The sequence below is a fragment of the Rhinolophus hipposideros genome (assembly GCF_964194185.1).
Source record: "Rhinolophus hipposideros genome assembly, chromosome: 5".
In the NCBI taxonomy this organism is placed as follows: domain Eukaryota; kingdom Metazoa; phylum Chordata; class Mammalia; order Chiroptera; family Rhinolophidae; genus Rhinolophus; species Rhinolophus hipposideros.
In genome coordinates this window covers 57,948,724-57,966,828 of record NC_138051.1, presented here as the reverse complement: position 1 = coordinate 57,966,828, position 18,105 = coordinate 57,948,724, and the positions used below count along the sequence as shown (strand labels likewise).

The 18,105-nt window shown below is 41.6% G+C and overlaps 2 protein-coding genes across 2 annotated transcripts in view; one reads left to right on the top strand and one right to left on the bottom strand.

The window, feature by feature from the left end:
• Nucleotides 1-236: 236 nt before the first annotated feature.
• LCTL (lactase like) lies at nucleotides 237-13,288 on the top strand (the record flags this gene model as incomplete). The annotated part of the gene is made up of 13 exons (XM_081049340.1): nucleotides 237-381; nucleotides 754-917; nucleotides 1,597-1,684; nucleotides 1,934-2,043; nucleotides 3,449-3,577; nucleotides 3,679-3,774; nucleotides 5,704-5,758; nucleotides 5,855-6,016; nucleotides 9,436-9,710; nucleotides 10,211-10,337; nucleotides 10,527-10,726; nucleotides 11,625-11,688; nucleotides 13,173-13,288. Exons 1-13 carry the CDS (start codon nucleotides 264-266, stop codon nucleotides 13,286-13,288), a joined length of 1,704 nt encoding a protein of 567 aa, XP_080905466.1. The 5' UTR covers nucleotides 237-263.
• Nucleotides 12,236-18,105, bottom strand: part of ZWILCH (zwilch kinetochore protein) — a 31,666-nt gene continuing 25,796 nt past the window's right edge. The window contains exons 17-19 of the mRNA XM_081049339.1: nucleotides 17,704-17,816; nucleotides 14,558-14,664; nucleotides 12,236-13,429 (exon numbers count right to left, since the gene is read on the bottom strand). Coding sequence (XP_080905465.1) covers nucleotides 14,576-14,664; nucleotides 17,704-17,816 — 202 coding nt within the window. The 3' untranslated portion in view covers nucleotides 12,236-13,429; nucleotides 14,558-14,575. The remainder of the gene's footprint in view (nucleotides 13,430-14,557; nucleotides 14,665-17,703; nucleotides 17,817-18,105) is intronic.

The following is an 18,105-nucleotide window of genomic DNA, read 5'->3' as shown; positions in this document are numbered from 1 at the left end:
CCTTTCCCATCAGCCCCGGAGCTGCCCGAGCCCCGTGTTCATCTCCTCCTGTCTCACACAGGAACCCCATCTGGTGCTCAGCACCAGCCTCTGCGGGTGGGGCCCAGCACAACCAACGCTTCTCTAGGTAAGGCGCCCGCTTCATCCTGTCCTCCTCCCATCCTGGCCTTCGCCCCAAGCTGTGATCTGGCCCCCTAATGCTGGCTGTGTGGGCCTCTACCTGTCAGGTGTGCTTTTCCAGGAATGGGGGAGGGCTGGGCGCCATGAAGCCAGTGCCGGCTGTCACCCTTTGCTGGGTGCTACTGCTGGTGCCCAGGCTGGGGGCCACCAGGAAGGGATCCCCAGAAGAGGCCTCCTTCTACTACGGAAACTTCCCACTTGGTATGTCCATTCCTCTTTAGGTCTGTCTGTCGTCCGCTTGCCCACCTTGGCTGGGTCGCCAAGGAGTTTGGTGTTTTAGCTTCCTGACAGGTAGAATGTGGAAAATAACTCCTTGTAGTTGTTCTAAAACAGAAGTCCCTGACAGTTTTTGAAGTTACCGTGCAGACAGTATGCTAATCAGAGCTAACATGGTCCACACTAACGTTTGTGATGTATTATGCCTTCACCCATGCTACCTCTCACGCCCCCACTCCTAGGAAGCCAGAGGTTGGCAACTGGGGAGGGGACTTGCCCTGTGGCCCAACACCATAGCCCCAGTGCTGGGTGAGAAGTTGGGGGGCCCAGAGCCCAGCCTGGGGTCTCTGCTTACAGGCTTCTCCTGGGGCGTGGGCAGTTCTGCCGTCCAGACAGAGGGCGCCTGGGACCAGGATGGGAAAGGGGCCAGCATCTGGGACGCCTTCACGCACAGTGGGAAGGGGAAGGTGGTCGGGAACGAAACAGCAGATGTGGCGTGTGATGGCTACTACAAGGTCCAGGTGCGAGAAGGGTGTGTGTGTGTGTGTGTGTGTGTGTGTGTGTGCGTGTGAGCATGCCCCTACCTGAGAGGTGGGCGGTGACAGGCCGGGAGCCCAGGTGGCAATGTCAACCCAGTGCTCTCCTAAACACCCCCACCAAAGGGTGCAGCGCCAGTGGGGACTGGGGCGTATGCAGGGTGTGGGAAGGTAGATGTAGGAAGAAAGGAAAGCAGGGCCCTCCTTGAGCCAGGGCCTTGGTCCAAGTGCCGGGTGGCCACAGGGCTGATGCCATGGCCCCAGGACCTGCAGGCTAGAGTGGCCTGAGCTCCTGGGCCCTGCGTGTGAATGGGCCCTCTGTGGAGGGAGTGGGACAGGCTCATCCTGAATCCCTCTGCTCAGCACCCACTTTCCTCTCTGGATTGACTTCTTGGGGAATTCATCACCCAAGTTTATTAGGAACACCCTGATGGACTTCTCAAAGTGCCCTCATATCCTGCATTTTATTTGAATCTTGGCATATTCCCAGGAGGAAGTGGGAGCAGATGGTATTGCACCTATTGTATAGATGAGGACAGCTGCTCCCTCACCCACCAGTAGTAGGGACAGGAGTGAGTCTTGGCCTGGGGGCTCCTAGTGTGACCCCTACCTGCCCACCCCAGGGTCCCAGGTGACCCTGCCCTGCCTCCTGCCATCTGCACAGGAGGACATCATTTTGCTGAGGGAGCTGCATGTGAACCACTACCGATTCTCCCTGTCTTGGCCCCGGATCCTACCCACTGGCATCCGAGGTGAGTTAAGGTCCCTTTGGGCCATGTTGCTTTGCGGAGACACCGTGAGTCCTGGGAAGGGAGACCGCTGACATGGTTTCTTCCGGCAGCAGCTCTCACAGGCTCTGCAGATAGCTGGGCTACCTAAACCACCCCTCTGAGTGACAAGGTGCTGGTGGGCTAAGGTGCCTTCGGGCCCACGAATGCTGCGTTGCAGAAGGCCAAGGCCATGGCCTTTTCTTGTCAAGTCCCTTTCTATCTCACCTTCAGCTGACCAAGTGAACCAGGAGGGAATCAAATTCTACAGCGACTTCATCGATGCCCTTCTGGGGAGCAACATCACCCCCATTGTGACCTTGTACCACTGGGATCTCCCACAGGTGAGGGCTGTGCAGGCTCAGAGGCCCACAGAACTCAGCAGGGGGAGCCTGGTCTGGGGACCTGGGGTAGCCAAGGGGTGGGGAGGTAAACCGGGTTTCTGGACCGAAAAATGTGAGGGAGTGAAGAAGAAATCTCTCTGACTTACCAATGGCCGGAGATCACACTAGTGTCACTGATGTTTGTAATAAGTGATAAGTGCAGATTTTGATGTTTTCTGAAACATTTTCCCTAAAAACAACAAATCAAACTAAAAAGACAGAAACAGCTTTTGAGTGAGGTCTGAGGACATGGCATGATTAACAAGTTTGTTTAGCCTTTTTCCCCGGTTTGTTTGAGCCAGCCCCTCCCCAAGCAATTTCCACTAAGTCTCCACATGCTTAAGAATATCACTGGCAGACATTACTTGTCAAGTGATGTTCTCATTCATTCAACAAGGCCCCACGGGGATCGTGGCTGAGCCGGACAGCAGCCGTGTATGTCCCTCTCGGTAACACAGACGACAGGAGGTCAGAGGATAGACATGGCTTCAGGGAGCTGCTGGGGAGAAGGTGGAGTCCTGTCAGCACTTGGCAGAGTGGGGCATGAGGTGGGATGTAGGGGGGTGTTCTAGCTCAAGGGAGCCAGGCCCGGAGGCAGGGAATTGCTGGGCAAGTGTGGTGCTCCAGTTTGAGAGCAGGCAGGAGGGGAAAGGCTAGAGTTTGCACATGTAACTTGGAAGGCCTCAACAGCTCAGCTAAGGGAACTAGGGTTTGTTCTGTGAGAAGGGCAGTCACCAGAGGCCCCTAAGCTGGGACTAGGGCCCTAGAGCAGGCGTTAGAGAGATGAACTAACTGGAAACCCCCTCCCACCCTCTCCCTTACTTAATTGCTCTCACTAACCTACCACTTCAGCATCCCCTCAAGCCCACCAAGGAGAGCTTGGTAGGTAATATTGATGGAATGATGAATCTTGGGAAAATCTGCCCTTGTAAGCAGATGCCTTTGGGTGGGAGAGAGCCCCCTGATGAAGAAAGCAAAACCCATTCTCATAAAAGGTTTCTGACATCTGTACAGCCCCCAAATCCTAATCAGAGCTTCTATGCCCAGTATCATATTTCTTCAAAAGTTATATTCAAGACTATTTTCCCATTATCAGACCTCTTTCCCTTAACAAATTTTCTTAAATATTCAATCTGTCAAGTTCCTCCATCTTGTCTGTGTATCACACAGCTCATCTCCACATTTATGCTGTTTCATGGTTCATCTCTGCCGCCATCTTCAAAGTTGAATGCCCAAGACCCTGCATCTTTTCTCTCCTTTCCTCTAAACATCCTCTGTAGCTGCAATCATCCATCTTTCTCCCACAAACTTGGCCAATTGGCTCCAAAGGTCTTTTCTGCTTCTTTCTCCACTCGTATGTTCACAGCTGCTCCAGGTCAAGTATGGCGGCTGGCAGAACATAAGCATGACCAAGTACTTCACTGATTATGCCAATCTGTGCTTTGAGGTCTTTGGGGACCGAGTGAAGCACTGGGTCACTTTCAGTGATCCTCGGGTAAGCAGGACCCCTCTCCAGGTGGGAAAACCCACTTCCCAGACCGAGAGTACCCTGCCAATTCTCACGGGTCCTGCGGTCCCCACTTGCCATCCCTGTAGACAATGGCAGAAAAAGGCTATGAGACGGGTCACCATGCCCCAGGCCTGAAGCTCCACGGCACGGGTCTGTACAAAGCGGCACACCACATCATTAAGGTGAGATGGGCCCTTGTGGGAGGGAAGGCTGGGTTCAATGTGGAGGGATGAACCCGTGTCAGCTCAGCCTGCCCCAGGGGTCTAAGCCTGAGCTCGGTCCTCGGCCGCTCCACCTCAAAACAAGCATATTCCAAAGCAATTTTGCACCGTCCTCTTTCCTTCCATAAGGATTTATGAGGGAATGTCCTGTAATCCAGGGCTCTGCTGGACACAGCAGCTAAGACAGAATATTGGCTGCTGTCTAGAACCTACAATGTAGCCTAAGGACGGAGCACATGCGTGTGAAAACTTGTCATCTACAGGCCTAAACTGTCTCGTGTGGAATGGTGACAGGAGGAAGGGGGGATGACAGTGAACTAGGGGCAAAAACTGTCAATGAATGAGAAGTAACTGGAGAATGGTGAGGGCCAGCAGTAAGAAGGGGTTAGGCGTGCTCGCTCGTCTGATAGCATGGACTTCAACAGACCTGGAGTTTTGAAGGAGGAAGGAGAAATAGTTTGGAAGCAGTGATAAAGAGCAGGGCAAACACTTCCCTAAGGTGTGTGTGGTGTGAGAAAACAAAAATGGCCTGTGCTGCAAAGAGCTGTAGTGGAGGCTCAGTTAGGGCACAAAAGTGATGGAGACACTCAGAGAGGATGATGAAGGCGACCTACCATGAGTTATAAGGCTACCAGAAAGGCTTGAGAAGGGAGGGAGGGAATCAGGTCACATTACAGGACATACTAGGTCTGGACAGTTAAGTTCGCGAACTCATCCTAGAAAAAGTGCTCCATACCTCCTTGCTGAATATCACTATGGTCACCTTCGAAGTATTCCCCTTGGGAAGTTATGCACCGACGCCAGCGCCTACTCCACTCTTCAAAGCAGTTTTGGAACTCTTTTTCTGGAATGGCCATTAGAGCTGTCATCGTATTCTCCTGATGTCCTGAATGTCATCAAAATATCTTCCTTTCAATATTGCCTTTCTCTTCGGGTAAAGAAAGAAGTCATTGGGGGCCAGATCAGGTGAGTAGGGAGGGAGTTCCAGTACAGTTATTTGTTTCCTGGCTAAAAACTCCCTCACAGACAGTACCGTGTGAGCTGGTGCACTGTTGTGATACAAGAGCCAGGAACTGTTGGCGAAAAGTTCAGGTCGTCTGACTGTTTCATGCACTCTTTTCAGCACCTCCAAATAGTAAATTTGGTTAACTGTTTGTCCAGTTGGTACAGATTTCTTAATGAATAATCCCTCTGATACCGGAAAGGTTAGCAACATCGTGGCAACAAGTTCATGAACTTAATTGTGGGACCTTGCATATGAGCATACCAGTGATGACTGGGGATAGGAATGCAAGGCATGATATGGGGTCCCACTGGACTCTGAGCAGAAGGCGGACAGTCTGATCCAGAAGGAAGGCAAGGGGCCACTGGGTGACATATCAGACCCTCAAATTCGTGTTAAAGAAAAAATTTGCTCTTTCTAAATTTGGCTTATGATTTATTAAACTGTGAATATTGAAAAGGCAGAGATCTGAAGACATCAGTCAGTCACTGGTAGAAAATATGGGGGGAATATTTTCCAGATGCTTGGTATTTTCCTAACTTCCGAGCTCACTATGGGAAAAGCACTGCCGAGTTACTGCAGAGGACAACCAAACTACAGAGCAAGAAACTTCCGCAAAAATCTTCGAAGTAGGAAATAACACAAAGTGGTGGTTTATGTGTTTATGCCAGATTTAGATCAATTTTCCTCTACCGTACAAAAAAAATAAGTGCCTCTGGAGGTTAGAGGATGGGCGACTATAGATTGGGATAATCAAGGCTGGACTTATGAAAATGACAGGACTTTATGTGGATCTCTAGAGTTAGGCAGGAAAGGTCACCTCAGACTGACAGGGAGGAGAGAAATGGGCAGGGAAGTCACCTCTGGTGAATTCCTTCCTCTTTCAGGCCCATGCCCAAGCCTGGCATTCTTACCACCACACATGGCGCAGCAAGCAGCAAGGTGAGGTTTACTACCACGTGTGCCCAGGACAGACAAGTACCCAGAGGAGCGATGTCATCCCTACCTGCCACCCACTTCTCTTTCTTTTCTTGTAAGGGCTTGTCGGGATTTCATTAAACTGCGATTGGGGGGAACCTGTGGACATTAGTAACCCCAAGGACGTAGAAGCTGCTGAGAGATACCTACAGTTCTGCCTGGGCTGGTTTGCCAACCCCATTTATGCTGGTGACTACCCCCAAGTTATGAAGGAGCATATCGGTGAGCCAAGTCCCATTTCTTTCTTTCTTTTTTTTTTTAATTGAGGAATATTGGGGAACAGTGTGTTTTTCCAGGACCCATCAGCTCCACGTCAAGTCGTTGTTTTCAATCTAGTTGTGGAGGGCGCAGCTCACTGGGCCATGTGGGAATCGAACCGGGGACCTAAGTGTTATGCGCACTGCGCTCTAACCACTGAGCCAACCGGCTGCCCACCAAGTCCCATTCTAAACTCCAGACTCCACAGTAACAGCACTGAACTCATGAAATGACCAAAAGGCAGGGTGATGGAAGAACACACCAGGCTTGGGTGAGGCACTCAAGGCATCACCAGCCCCCAAGGAATTGAGAACTGGTTATTTGTGCCTGGGGGTGGGGGTGGGGGTGGGGTGTGGAGGGATGACGGGACACCCAAATAAATCCCTCAACATGGAAATTGAGTTCAGAACCCAAGAGAAAAATTAAGCAATTCTCTGGGCTGCTTGCCTTCATGTTCTGCTGTCCTGGCTCCTCCTCCTCACTCCACTCCGTCTTAACTGTAGTGAAGTAGGAGACGTCAAAGACACAGCTGTGACAGTGTCAGTTCTAACGCTGGTTCTTTCTGTCACTTAGGAAATACTTTCCAAGCTCTGGTTTCCAGTGTCAGAGAAGAGAATAAAGACAGGTAGAGCTCACAAGACTGTATCAGTTTGGATGCTTTTAAGTACCACATAACAGAAAATTCCAACTAAAATTGCTTGAAAAGTAGGAAATTTATCATCTCACCTGAGTCCAGAAAAGGATGATCCAGGACTAGTTAATCCAGCCCTCAGGACTGTCTTTGAGGATCCAGGCCCATTCCATCTTTCTTTTCTGGCACCTTGAGTTAGCCCATTAACTACTCCCTGTGGGAACAAGATAGCTGCAGCAGCGCCAGGAATCACATCTTCACATATCAACACCCAGAGGCAGAAAATAGGAAACAGCTCTGTCATACCTGTTTTTAAAAACAAGGAAAATCTTCCCAGAAAACAGCTTCTCCAGGAAGCTGCCTTCCATTTGTGCTTCAAGGGACAAACATGTCACATGCCCTGGAGGGCCCCTAGGCCATCAGGACTAGGGCCTTGGGGAGGGTCTGGGACTCCCATAAACGGTACAGCCCCTTGGAGGAGGGTGAGGAAGAGGGCGAGGAAGGAGACAGACATGGGACCACTGGGCAGGCAACCAGCGGTGTCTGGTGTTAGGAATTTAAACATATTTCTGTGTGATTGAGAGGTATCAGCCTGCACCCCATTAAACATAATAAAAATAAAAAAGGGCGACAAAGATGACACTGAAATAGGTTACAACTTCACACCACGAGGGTATCTTGGATGTTTGACTAAGAGAGAACTGTCAACATTTCAAAACTTTCCCTTTGTAAAGCACCATTTATCAGACTTATCTGGGACAGGAGCAGCAACTTCTGATTCCAACCCTTCACTAACCAGTGACTGGACAAGGTGCTTCATCTCTTTGGGTGTCGGTCTTATCATCTGAAAATGAAGGATTAGGCAAAATAATCTCTAAAAATCTTTTGGCAATAAGCAATTCTGTGACACATTTATACACGCACACTCAGAATCTTGAGAAGGATTTCCTCAAGATGCACAAGGAAAGAGCCCTCGTGAGCAGACAGTGCAGTGTTCCTGCAGACACATCCCATCATTCAAATGGGCATTCACTCCCTTGGGCCCCTTAGAGGCCATTGCAGGAGCCGGAACAGGACTGCACTAAAAAGCCAAATTGATTATTTGTCATAAAGCAGTTCTTGGGCTTAAGGCCAATTATCCCAGACCCCACCAACTCCAGCTTTGTGATAACTCAAATGGAAAATGGGTTGAATTTTTCACTTTGTACAACGTGGAAAGAAGGATCCTCTAAGCAGTTATTTTCTTTAGTGAAAGCATCTGCTTGAAATTTTGTTCACAAATTACTTTCAGGCATCTCAAGCACCCATTTACTCACAATAAATATATGAACAAAAGTAATTCTACACCAGTGCTGGCCAATAGAACTTTTGGTGATGATGGAAATGTGATATGCAATGTATATATAGATATACAGATGAATATACAGATATACATTATACTGATATATAATGTGTCTGTGCTGTCCAATATGACAGCCTTTAGCCATTTGTGTCTATTTAAATTTAAATGAAAAGTTTAAAGAATTCAAAATTCAGTCCTTCAGTGTAACTGAATTACAGATGCAGTTACACTAGCCATATTCTAATAACCACAGGTAGTAAGTGGCTACTGTATTAAGACAGTACAATGACAATAAGTTGTGTGGTTTTCCTCAAGTTACTAAATGTAGCTGAAAGTAATAACATGCTAATATTTTAAAGGTATTTAATAATACAAACTTTTCACTCATTTAACCTAAACTGATAGCTTCTGTGGACACATTTTTAATGGTTATATTTTATATCAATTCATAAAAATGTTACTTTTCTTTATTCATTTAAAACTTTTTTTTGATAGGTTATATAAGGAACTGCATGTTTCAAATTTTTTAAAGAAAGTACAAAGTGAAAAGTCAGTTTCAGTTCCGCCCCCCACCTCCCTACCCACTGCTCCCATCCTCCCCAGGAGGAAGCATACTTCCGGACATGGATTGTGCACGTGAGCAAAAACACTGCCGCTAGGTGGTATTTACTATATGCAACGCTCTGCATCTTTGTTTCACTTAAATATGTATCTTGGCATTCTTTCCATGTTGGTATACAAAGTGCTGCCTCATTCCTTCCAATGGCTGCACAGTGCTGTACTGATGGATATCCCATCATTTATTTAACCAGTCTCTCCTAATAGACATTTAGATGATTTCTAACCTTCTCCTACTCAGTCTACAATGAAGATCCTTGTACATATATCCTTTTACATGTGTGAGTAAAATGTAGGATGGATTTAGAACTGGTCAGTGAAAGGACATAGACTGTTATAATTTTGAAGGCTAGGACAAAATTCAAACTTTCCCAACACAGACGTGTACCAGCTTACATTGCAATGCACGAATGTGATCTCCATACCCCCGCACCCCCCCACCCCCCTACTGGCCTTCCAGTTCTCTTCCCAGAGGCAACCAAAACCACCAATTTTTAATATTAGAAATAATACAGGAATCCAACTCTTACTTTTTTCCAGATGTCCACATACCACTTCCTGAATAACCTGTGAAAGTATTACTTTTAAGCAATGTAAACTTTTAAATTTTTGGATAGTCTTCAAATGTCAAAATTCCAGTTTGAAAAGCTAAGGTTATTATTTTCCATACAAACGAATCACAAAGCCCAGGATCTGGATAACAGGTTTTATGTCAACATGACAGTATCATCATGGTACATAAAATAATTGTAAGTAAAACTTTGTTAAATTCCATTTTTTCCCTCTCAATAGGAAGAAAGAGTGCAGAGCAAGGCCTGGATGTGTCAAGGTTACCAGAGTTCTCACTCCAGGAGAAGAGCTCCATTAAAGGCACATCTGATTTCTTGGGATTGGGTCATTTTACGACTCAGTACATCACCGCAAAAAACTACCCCTCCCGCCAGGGGCCCAGCTACCAGAACGATCGTGATTTAATAGAACTGGTTGACCCAAACTGGCCTGATCTGGGGTCTAAGTGGCTATATTCTGTGCCCTGGGGATTCAGGAGGCTCCTCAACTTTGCCCAGGTGATTATAACAATTAAGCTATTTAAAAGGCATTTTTGACCTGAATTCATGGTCGTAGAGCTTAAGCACCGGTACTTACATTCTAGTTAATAAAATAAATCATACTTCAGAGGGCACTAGATGTAGAACTTCCAGACTAATGCCTACTGTCAATAACCATTTCAATGTATACAACTGCAGCTAAGTCTTATCCCACAATTATTCCACAGAATAATTACTGCCCTTCTCACCTGAAATGGAATATGTGGGAAAGAACAAGACCTGTAATACATTGTCTCTACAATGACGCTCATGTATTGAGAAATGTATTCTTTCATGTGAATTTGCCTCCTGCCTACATTCATCTCTAAATAAACGTGCGAGCTGGCATCCACCAAACACAAACCCACTCGATTAGAATCTAACAGGCTTGAACATGTGTGCCTACATGTGTCTCAGACTCAGAAACCCACCTGTAAATTGGAATTTTTAAGATATTCGTTATTATCACTCACTTTCAGACTCAATATGGTGATCCTCTCATATATGTGATGGAAAATGGAGCATCTCAAAAATTACACTGTACTCATTTATGTGACAAGTGGAGAATCCAATACCTTAAAGGATATATAAATGAAATGCTAAAAGGTGAGACACAAACCAAGATTCTCTTCACATATTTTTCTATTAATATTTAACCTGGAAAAAATCTAATACACATGACTAATGAAAACTTGTTTCTAAAATGTCATAAATGAAAACACGTAAGATTATCTTTACAATATTATTTTCCAAGTAAATGAAATATATTAAATATGGCATAAAATGTCTTTGCAGCTATAAAAGATGGTGTGCACATAAAAGGGTACACTTCCTGGTCTCTGTTGGATAAGTTTGAATGGGAGAATGGATACTCAGATAGATATGGATTCTACTATGTCGAATTTAACAACAGAAATAAGCCGCGCTATCCAAAGGCTTCGGTTCATTATTATAAGAAGATTATAACTGCCAACGGGTTTCCCAATCCAAGAGAGGTAGGACTGATTAATGACCCATATCACTCATTCTGGATTTTAGAACTAGGCAGATGGGGTGAGAGAGTTTGGAGAGCACCTCTCCTCTCACCTCCAGGAAGGAGGACAGGGGGATGTGGGAGAGTGGCCTTTTGTCTCTTCCCAGAACTCACACAACTTCTTTGTTCATTTGCTTAGAAGGGGTAAGCACGCCTTAAACTTCAGTCCTAACACGCAGAATATTAAGGGCAGATTAGGGTTATGCAGGAGTCCTGTTTGCTTTAGGTTATAATAGTGAACAGCGACTTTTGGTTAAATGTTATTCTAAATGTTGTATTGTAAGGCAAACAAATACCACCTATTCTTCAACATACATGAAAAATTAAGTAAATCAAATGTACAACGACCACATAATTTTCATTTCTTTCCCCACCAAACGGCAGAGTCATACAAATGCACCAGTTCCAAAATGAGATTTAAAATAATCAAACTTAATAATCCTTTAACACCTACAAACATTTTCAATAACCTATACATTTTTCTATCAGCTCTCTATGTTGCTGCACCTAATTGTCATTTGGAATGTCTTAATAAAAATATTTTTTAAAACAAAATCTTACTTGTTCACCAACATTCTTTTAGGGTGAGACCAGTGGGAATATACATGGAAGCAGTGACAGATAGCTATCAGCCAGTCTAGTTCTGTATTACTAGAAAAGCACTAGATTATAAGCTCCTCAAGAATAAAGACTGTGTTTTGACCCCGCATAATGACAGATATAGATGTTCGATAAATATGAACTATTTTAAGTTATAAGCAGATTTAAAATATTTTTTATCCTACACTATTCCAAAAATAAGTTCAAACAGCAAAAAATGAGTGTAAGACAACATTACTGATCAAGTGGCTTTTTCTTAGGTGAAAAGTTGGTACTTCAAAGCCTTGGAAACTTGCTCTATCAACAACCAGATGCTTGCTGCAGGTTAGTATATTTTAATTATTCCCTTTGATAATTAAACCACATAATTGTATAATGATATTACCAAAAACCTCAAAATGTGGGTCTCCCCTAAGTCAAGCTTCCAAAACCATGATTAAAAATGGATTTCTTCCTTATTCTGAAGCAATGACAAATTCCTATTTTATAAGCATTTTAAATAATATATTCAAAAAACCTACCAGAAAGAGAAATATAGTTTTATCATTTCTAAATCCTACTGTAAACTTATAAATCTACTATTTTGTTATAGTGGGCTGTGAGGAAGGAAGGGGAAAACTCAACCATTATACTAAATGGAATGAAGAAAAGTCAAAGAACACTCTAGATATTATATTCACTCATTCAGCAAGTAACTGTTAAACACTCACTATTAGCTAGGGGGTGTTTTAAGCTCTGGGGACACAGCAATGAACAAAACTAGGTTCCTCACCTCCTAGAAAGCATCATTTCTTATGCAATGGGACCTAAAAGGCTAAGAATACAGAGTAACAAAGATGTAACTATATACATCAACAAATGCCAACACGTTGCATTTTAAAAAAATTTTTGTCTTTATTTCTCTATCAGAGAAATGCACTTCCTGTTTTAACAAAGTCACCTTTAATGTGATATCAGAGGTGGAAAGTGCTAGACAAAGTCCCACCAATTCAGCTATTTTTATACCACTGTGCCCACCCCTTTGCCCCCATCTAAATAACCAGGTAATCTTAAGAACGTATATGACAGATTACATTAAATTATTATTTTATTGTGAGAGACATGATGGAGAATTTACTGTTGAGCTTATGACTCCATGAGAGCGGGTAGGGCCTGTGCCTTATTTATCTTGGCAACCAGAGTGCCGGGCACAAAACCTAAAAGCAGGTATTACATCAATGTCCACTCCTATATTCATGTCCATGATATATGCTTAACATTTAACACTTCAAGACTATTACTTAACTATGCAAGAATTACCATGCAAAATTGCAATATAGAAACTCCTAGATCTCTTAAGATATAAAATAACATCTTCGAAAGGTTGGAAATGTTTCCCAAGGATTTTTCTTTCACCAAGCCCCCCAGTGAAAATGATAGAAACCATGAAATATAGCTGCTACTGTTCTGACATTAATTATGGTAACCATGAGTACTGATATACATTTAGACTTTATTACAGTACCAATGGAAGAGCCACATGTAGGCATTCTTTACCCCATATTTTCTGAAATATTTTCCAAAGCCCACCTGTGATTTTTTTTTTTTTTACGAAATGATACAATTTAATAGGGCTTGACAGTAGGTACCTGTGATTTTTTTTATAACATTTAATTCACCAGGTTCTCTTTTATAGCATATGAGAATAATTAGAAAGTGTGTTGCCATTTTCCAAGTTTTTCCAATACAGTTAAAGTTTTTAGGATGAAGCAATACTCGCTAAAATGATCACATTCCCCTTCGTGGTGGTGTTCTCTGTCCTGTTTCAGAGCCTTTGCTAAGTCACATGCAGATGGCGACGGAAATCGCGGTACCTACAGTCTGTACCCTCTGTGTACTAATCGCTGCGGTTCTCCTAATAATCCTCCTGCACAGACAGCACTGAGACAGGGTTACATTCTGCAGCTTCACCTAGCAGAGAAAATCTTCTGGATCTTCTTCCTTTTTTGGCTTCGAAGAGTTATATACATTTCTGTTTTCAGGATCTGTAATAATTTCTTTTTCTTCTTTCTTTTTGGGGCTGATGCTGGGATTTAAGAGTTAGAAAATAAAATAAGCATTTAATAAATAAAATAAAAATCACCTGTCATCTCACCCCTCTCGAAGTCAAAATTATTTTACTGTACATTATGCACCTGTTTTCAGTTTGCAAAAGGGATAATAGTGTACAAACTGTTTATGACTGGATTGTTTTCATTTTTAAATCTTTCCTGAAACATAACATTAATGTAGAAATGAATGCCATCTCAGCACTGTCCTACAAATGATGGACAGAGTTGATCATCTAAGATAACAATCTTCTCAGGCTGTAAATCCTATCAGGCAACCAGGGAAAAGCATTAGGGGGGGACCAAACAAATGAGCATATACACTTTTCTAAATTCAATTCGCTTCACTCAATGAAACATCTCTAAGAAATATTATATATTTAATTTGTGTATCTTTTCTTTAACTAGATATTTTGTTTTTTAAAATAAGGGTTTGTTTTATTCTTAACTATGCTAAAATTAACTAATCTCCATTTGGGAACAAAACACGGCTTAAGAAAGAATAATATCAGGCATTTTACTTATCTGATTCTATTTAATGTTGTTTCTGAAACACAAAAACAGCAACGTAGTAGAAAATGCCAGTCCATTAAACCTTTGGTTAACACTATTTCAAATTAAACATTTTAAAAATCATATTTACATCGGGGGGATTTAGTCCTACAATGAGGCTGGGGTAAAACTGCTTTTAATAAACCTTCGCTTTCAATGTCAAACTGATACTATGACTGTTCAGGGTTTCCCCCTTCCATCAATGTTTTTGAAATCAAACTCTCTTTCTACTCTATATATCCAGATGTAAAGTACAAAGATACTACCACACACAAAACAATGTTTTTGTTTCTCTGGTTTTAGGATTAAACTAACCTATTTAGTTGACTACAGAAGGTAGAAAGGAAATTAAAGATAGTTGACTACAGAAGGTAGAAAGGAAATTAAAGATTTGCACTGCTCAGTAACATCTGGTCAGCCTTTTATGTGCTTATTGATAAGTAACCCATATTCCTAATGTATTAAGTCGGCATTTCTGTTGCAGAAAGAACTAAAACTTAAGGTACTTAACACATTACAAAATATTCGAAGAGAACAAAATGTGAACAGATTACCTGACAGAGGACCACACTTCACTTGAAATGCACCTGGCTACAGGTAACCATGCTAGTAAAGGATATCCTTTCTTCCAGGCTACTGTTTAATGTTAATTCAGAAAAATCTGTAAATCAGAAAGATAGTGAGATCAGAATTGCTTACTACCCTGCTGGCTTTTGTACCATGTATACATGCTAGAAAATTTACAATAACTGAGAGGTAGTCTGAATTACATAGGTAATTCTACTTAAAGAATTCTACAAATTCTACTTTAAAAGAATTTGTTAGACAAAAATCAGAAAGGATAATTCCTTTAAATAGTTAACCCTCTTGGTACACTGAAAACATGACTAAAAAAACTAAAATACAAAGCAGATTTTTAAAAAATTACGTATTTTCAATTTGGGACCTACTGCTTTATTTTTTTGTGCCTCATCCACTATGGTTAAACAATTGTCTTTTTCCCAATCTTAACGTATATTTCAGAAAACATTTTCTACTTGGCATATGTAGTCTTAGGGCTAGACACATATCTGTCTTTTTTTCTCCTGATGACTAGTGTATTTAAAAATAAATGGTACAATTAACATTTAGATGAAATTATGTCCACTTCTTTGTGGTTCAACATTTTGGTTTCCATACTCTCACCATTACCAACAATCATTTGAGGAGCACCCACTGGGTGAACAGCACTGTAATGGACACTGTTTTTCTCCCCCACTAACTCCAAATCATTATTCTCTCTCCCAGGGCAGACAAAGGTACACGTTTCTTTCTTAAGTCTTCCTGCTTTTGATGTCAACTGTTTTACTCAGGAGTATCATACCATTAGATATTCTGAAAAACTAGTATTCAACCTAAGTGCTCAGTCCAATGAAATAGAAAATCTAACTCCTTAAATGCAAATGATCTTTGGCAAAAAAATAAATCATTATTGGGCTTTAACATTTACAACCAGGGCTTTGTTTGAATACAAATGAGGTCCTCCTTTAACAGGTGGTCTTGCTTTGGGCCAAAGGTCTCTGAATAATTTCTAGACAAACACACAAAGAATGTATGATGGGTGGAAGAGGTTATAAGATTCAAGCTAAAATGGAGTTTGTGTTTCTAAGCACACATGTAGAATTTCATAAAAATTCTTTATTTTCATAAAAGGAGTCATGGGACCAATATATCATCAAACTGTTTAAACTTGAACATTCCAAATAACTTTCACTCTTTTGGAAAGGAACTGCATCAAAAAGACTCTAAAAGATATGTTCAGTATACTTCACTTATTTAGCATCATTGGAAAAAGGTGTTTAATTTTGCATGAATTTCCTCATAACAGAGATTTAATCTTCATGTAATAAAATTTTTAAATGGTATTTTTCAAAAATGTATCACATATGTTCATGTCCTTAAAACTTTCTTTTTAATAAAAGTAATACGTATCTTTTTTAAAAAAGCACCTGAAACAACGTAAGGAGATAAAATAAAATGTTTAAGCTGGTGGTTCGCAACGTCAGTTGCACAATGGAATCACCTGGAGAACTTAAATATTATTGATGTCCAGGCTCTATTTCCAGAGATTCTGATTTACTGCATCTGGGTATTAGAACTTTAAAAGCTCCCCAGATGATTCTAATGTTCAGCCAAGCTGAGAACTACCCCTACCCTCACCATTCCACACCTCAGGAATTTGGTTGTATGCTTCCAGACATTTTTCTATGGCCCATTCTCCATGTTTTTTTCCAATACTTTGCTACTGTAAAAATACTACCGTTAACAACCTTGTTTGTAGGTCTTTTTGCACGTCTGGTTATGTGTGTGGAATAAATTCCTATTAATGAAACTGCTGGGCAAAAAAACACATATTCTTGTAAAATTTTGGCGAATGTTGCCTTCCACAGGAGCTATACAACTTTACACTCCAACCAGCAATGTGTGAGGCTGACTGCCTGTTCCCCCATGTCCTGGCCAGCACTGTGACATGCAACTTTTTGATCTTGCTAAACTGACAGGTGAAAAATGGTTTATAACATAACATACAAATTTGCATTTCTCTTCGTATAGGTGGAGGTAAGCGTCTTTTATTTTTAAGATGACATTTGAATTTCCTTTTTAGTAAACTATTCATTTTACTTGATCATTTTTCTATTGGGTTATTAATATATTTCTTATTGATTTGAAATGTTTTTACTAGGGAATATAGCTCTTTTTCTGAACTAGAGCTGCAAATTACTTTTCCTAGTTTATCATTTGTCTGTTGTTTGGCTTCTTGTATTTTTTGCTATGCAGGAATGTTTCTATTTTTATATAGTTGATTTTCAATCTTTTATAGCTTCCATGTATTATGTCACTTAGAAAAGACAGCATGATTTTAACTGATGATTCTCAGGAAAATTCTTTCAGTTTCTTTAGGACTTATACAATTTAGCCATACGAGTAGAGAAGTTCCAATTCTAGTTGAGAGATTTCATTATCCCTGAATCAAAATATATTTTGGGGAGAAGGATAAACATTTTCTGGAAATAATTTTCAAGGTATCAATCACTTAAGTAGGACTATTAGTATTCCCAGCGGTAGTTAACTATAGGCTTTTGAAATCTTCTGGGCTTCTGTCTTAAAACCATCAGATTTGATTTTGGATAATCCTTGCAATATTTGAATGAAGACACTTAAGACCTATACAAATAAAAGCAACAGCACCATACAATCCACTTATGTGAAGCTAATAGTTTTATAGGTGCTTACTGAAGGAGGAGAACTTGGTGGGCCAGCTAATTACACCTGGGGCTGAAAGACATTCTTTGACTAATGTGAACCATCTTTGACAGAATATTAGAAATCTCAACCCTTATTCCAAAGAGAAGAAATTACAGCAGAAACATAATCACTATTTTAAGCAGGGCACAAAAGTGTGAAGTATGGCACTTCAATCTTCTAACCCTATTTTTACTCCTATGTCCCTATTGCTTGATTTCTTTTAATAAAAGTTCCTCTATTCCGGATAATGAGAAAAAGCACCACTTCATGATTTTTTTTCAGTATAAATATGTTTTACACCTAGAGTTCAGGAAAATTATTTAAAATTGGGCACAAGAGCTAAAACAATAATCTCTATCAGTAACATTTTATTTTCATTTTCAATTCATCTAAATAGATTACAAACCAGATTTACCAGGTTTGTGGCAATTCAGATGGTCTACAGGTGGACTGTCACTCAGCTGCCAAACTGTTTTCACCTTTTTTTGACTGCTACTTATTTCCACTCTCCACTTCGGTGGATTCTCACTAAGGAATAAAAACATCAAAGGAAACAAACCTAGTTACTTCCTTCCTTTCTTCCTTCTATAGTCATTTAGTAAAGTCCTTATGTGATGAGCACTAAGGAAGAAGATACGAACAGGTCACGATTCTAAATTCGGATTTTAGAGTATGAACTACCTATAGGACACTGAAGTTGGGGATTCACATCTAATAGGCATTTAGAAACATGGGTCTGAAGCTCCGGAGAAGCTGGAAATATGGGTTATGAACTATCATTAGCCCAGAGGAATTAAAGCCTTGAGTATGAATGCAA